Source organism: Coffea eugenioides, chromosome 7 (genome assembly GCF_003713205.1).
Source record: "Coffea eugenioides isolate CCC68of chromosome 7, Ceug_1.0, whole genome shotgun sequence".
Classification (NCBI taxonomy): Eukaryota; Viridiplantae; Streptophyta; class Magnoliopsida; order Gentianales; family Rubiaceae; genus Coffea; species Coffea eugenioides.
In genome coordinates this window covers 32,764,286-32,767,505 of record NC_040041.1, presented here as the reverse complement: position 1 = coordinate 32,767,505, position 3,220 = coordinate 32,764,286, and the positions used below count along the sequence as shown (strand labels likewise).

Below are 3,220 nucleotides of genomic sequence, written 5' to 3'. Positions count from 1 at the left end.
AACCTGAAGTATTCACACCTTAACTGTGCAGTCCAACAGGGCAAGAGCAATGTGTTTACCATCACTGCTGACAGCCACCACAAGAACATCATCATTCATTTTCAAGTTCCTTGTAGGAGATACAGTCAAATGCTTGGCATCCTACAAATGAAACGAGATTAGCATTTTCTTTTTTTCTTTTTTTTAATAAATAACTGGGCCATTATATTACTGATATTCAGCATACAAGAAATATACAGCTCAGTCAAAACAAAATCAAATCATCATCTCAACATACATTTCAAACAGGAAATTCTTTGCACGTACGTATACATACAAACTCAATTCATGTTAAACTAAAGCACAACTTTACAATGAAAGGGTATTAAATGAACTGACTTCGAACTATAACAACAGACAGACAAATGAAAAGATGGACGCATACATACAGATGGAGAGATTGTGACACCATGTGATGGAGAAAAATATGACAGAGAGAGAAAAATTAGGATTACGTACTTGACCAGGTTTTCGTATAGTTTGGTACTCCCAGAACTTAACATCGTGATCCGCACTCCCAGTAACAAAACCACTCCCATCTGGAGTCGGAGCAATTGATTGAACAGAACCACCGTGCGCCTCAACTACTTCCACACATGTACCACTTCGTACATCAACAATTTCTATTGTTCCACCCTTTGTACCAATAACTGCATACTTGTTACCAGGAACAAAAAGACCACATAGACCATATCCTGAATCAATAGTACGAAGGCAAGAACCAGTACTGGAGTTCCATATCTTGATTGCACTATGACTTGTTGACATCAAAAGAGTGTTGTCAGAGCTAAGTGTGACACTCCTAACGTCAGAACGATGTCCTTGGAGCTCAATAGTGCTAGTTCTTGTAGTTGAACTGCTTTCAATTGAATAAATTTCCAATAGGTTATTATTCAAAGACAACGCTAAAGTGGCCAGTGAGCTCTTCGAGCTAATAGGAGAGAAAGAAATAGATGATATCTTCTTACTAGCTCGTAAAGTTTGAAGAAGCTTAAATACATCAGGGACGGTAACAACCGGACAGCTTCCATCTTCTGCTACGACATTTGCATCACCATTCTCCATCTCAACTGCCCCTTTTAAAGCTTTTTTCTCCTTCTTTCTATGAATTCTCCTCTTTGCTTTGCGCTTAGATTCAGACTCATCCAGTACACGGAATATCTCCACTGTCTTTCCTGCAACTTGACATGCCAATAGATTTCCGGACTTATTAAATCTCAATGTAGCAACTCTGTCCTTGCTCTGTCGCTGAATTTCACCAAACTGCTTCAGGACTTCCCATTTATTTTCATATGAGGTCTCTTTATCACTTGTCACAGTTTTCTTTTCAGATGCCAAAGGTTCTTGTCTAGTAAAATCATGCTTTATCATGTAAAAGCGGAGTTCAGGGTCCGCAGATCCAGTGACAAGATATCTCTCCTCAGGATCAATGTCTATGGACCAGATTTCACTATGATGCCCGCTAATAATCTGCATACAATGTTGTGTATCCAGATCCCAAGCTCTCAAAAACTTGTCCTTAGATGAACTAACCAGTTTTTTACCAGAATCCAAGAAAACAAGGTCTGTAACCTACAAAACAAGAACCTGACCAAAAATCACAAGGCAAATTTGGTATAAATGGTAATAAAACTAATACCTTTCTTACAAAAAGCTAAAGTACAAACCTGATCACGGTGACCACGAAGGCGAAAAAGTCCAGCCTCCCCAACCACATCCCACAAAATAATGTCATTATCCTTGCTCCCAGATGCAAGCAGAGATCCAAGTCTGTTGTAGCGAAGGGCTGTTACAGCTCCTTTATGTCCGTTCAATGTGGTTTCACATGTTCCTTTTTCAGAATCCCATATTCTTATGCTACCATCAGCATATCCACTTGCTATCTGCCATTAGATTTCACAAGAACTTTCTCATTCATTAACGGCATCAAAAACCCATCAAACCAGAGCATATTTGCCAACTTGTCCTCTACCAAAGTAAAGAAATCCATTAACGTTCCCACCCAACCCCTCCCAACCTATCATGTCCTAGGAGCCCGTAATTCCAAAAAATAAAAAGTTCAGAGAAAATATCAGAAACAACTCATCAATTAAGGCCCCAATATTTCAGAATATCTGTACTTTCTTTCTCCATTTGTTCCAATATCTAAATATTCAAACCACATTGCCGCGTCATTAGTTAAACTAACTTTATGCTCTTTCATCAGCTCTATCAAATAAATTGTCAAAATTGCAATTATATTACGCAAACAGAACATGGTAAATGGCATGTGCACAAGGAGAATACAAGCAACTTAGCATAATTGTCATTCTCGTAGTGCTCAACAGATAAAACTGTCTACAATATACAAAAGCGCGAAAAGAAGGGAGGGAATGAGCAAATTACAAGAGAAGGAGAAGGGGAGGCAGCGATAGAGGTAATTGCTAGAGCGGGGCCGCGGGAGGTCGAGGAAAGCGCAGGAGCTAGAGTTTTGCCACACACGCCCTGGCGGACATGCCACACGCCGACTTTCTCCAAAGCCGCTGCCAGCAAGAGCTTGCCGGTGCTGTCGTAAGCGATGTTTGAGTCCCCCGACACAATCACCCCGAAAGATGCGGCCGGCTCGTACCTCAAGTACGCCTTCACCATTGCTCAAACACCAAGTGTGAGCCTGTGTGAACTGCTATTAATTTTACTACTCAAGGTCACGCGCGGACGGTCGGAGATTAGGGTTTAAGGTTTTTTCTTTGTCAGCTTGTCAGCTTCTAGTTTCATTTTAGCTCCAAACTAGTCAGAGGGTTTAACGGCCCGGATCCGACCCGTTTCAATATAGCGGCTCAAAGATTCACTTATGGGCCAGCAGAATTCACCGTTGGGCCGCACATGCACAGAAATTTTGACGTCTCTCTTGTGGCCCAATTTAATTGTTTCAGTCCACTTGAGCCCAAAAGAACATGTAACAATCTCTCCCGTTGGCACACACACGACTACGTGATGAACCAACAAAAAAAATTTTTTTTTTTGGAAACTAGGTGATATAGCTTAGATATGATATCTAATACTACTACTTACTATTATTCAACTCTTGTATTTACTCTATGATGAAATGAAGCACCATTGTTCATGAATATAGAGCCCAAATGTATTTTGTTAATTACTATATTTGATTAGGAGGCCATAACTCGTAGTAAAACATGAAAAA

General features: G+C 40.2%; 1 protein-coding gene across 1 annotated transcript; it reads right to left on the bottom strand.

Moving 5' to 3' along the window:
* Window positions 1–12: 12 nt before the first annotated feature.
* LOC113778396 (WD repeat-containing protein 3-like) lies at window positions 13–2,734 on the bottom strand. Its single transcript, XM_027323797.1, has 4 exons — window positions 2,425–2,734; window positions 1,707–1,922; window positions 499–1,611; window positions 13–141 (listed from the first exon to the last, which is right to left on the bottom strand). Exons 1-4 carry the CDS (start codon window positions 2,665–2,667, stop codon window positions 13–15), a joined length of 1,701 nt encoding a protein of 566 aa, XP_027179598.1. The 5' UTR covers window positions 2,668–2,734.
* Between the last annotated feature and the right edge of the window lie 486 nt (window positions 2,735–3,220).

Excerpts from the sequence above, each read along its gene's own strand:
- LOC113778396 (XM_027323797.1), bottom strand. The coding sequence starts at position 2,667 with ATGGTGAAGGCGTACTTGAGGTACGAGCCGGCCGCATCTTTCGGGGTG. Across the intron at positions 1,923-2,424 it reads CCTCCCCTTCTCCTTCTCTT|ATAGCAAGTGGATATGCTGA; the intron begins GTAATTTGCTCA and ends ATCTAATGGCAG. Across the intron at positions 142-498 it reads CTATACGAAAACCTGGTCAA|GATGCCAAGCATTTGACTGT; the intron begins GTACGTAATCCT and ends TTTCATTTGTAG.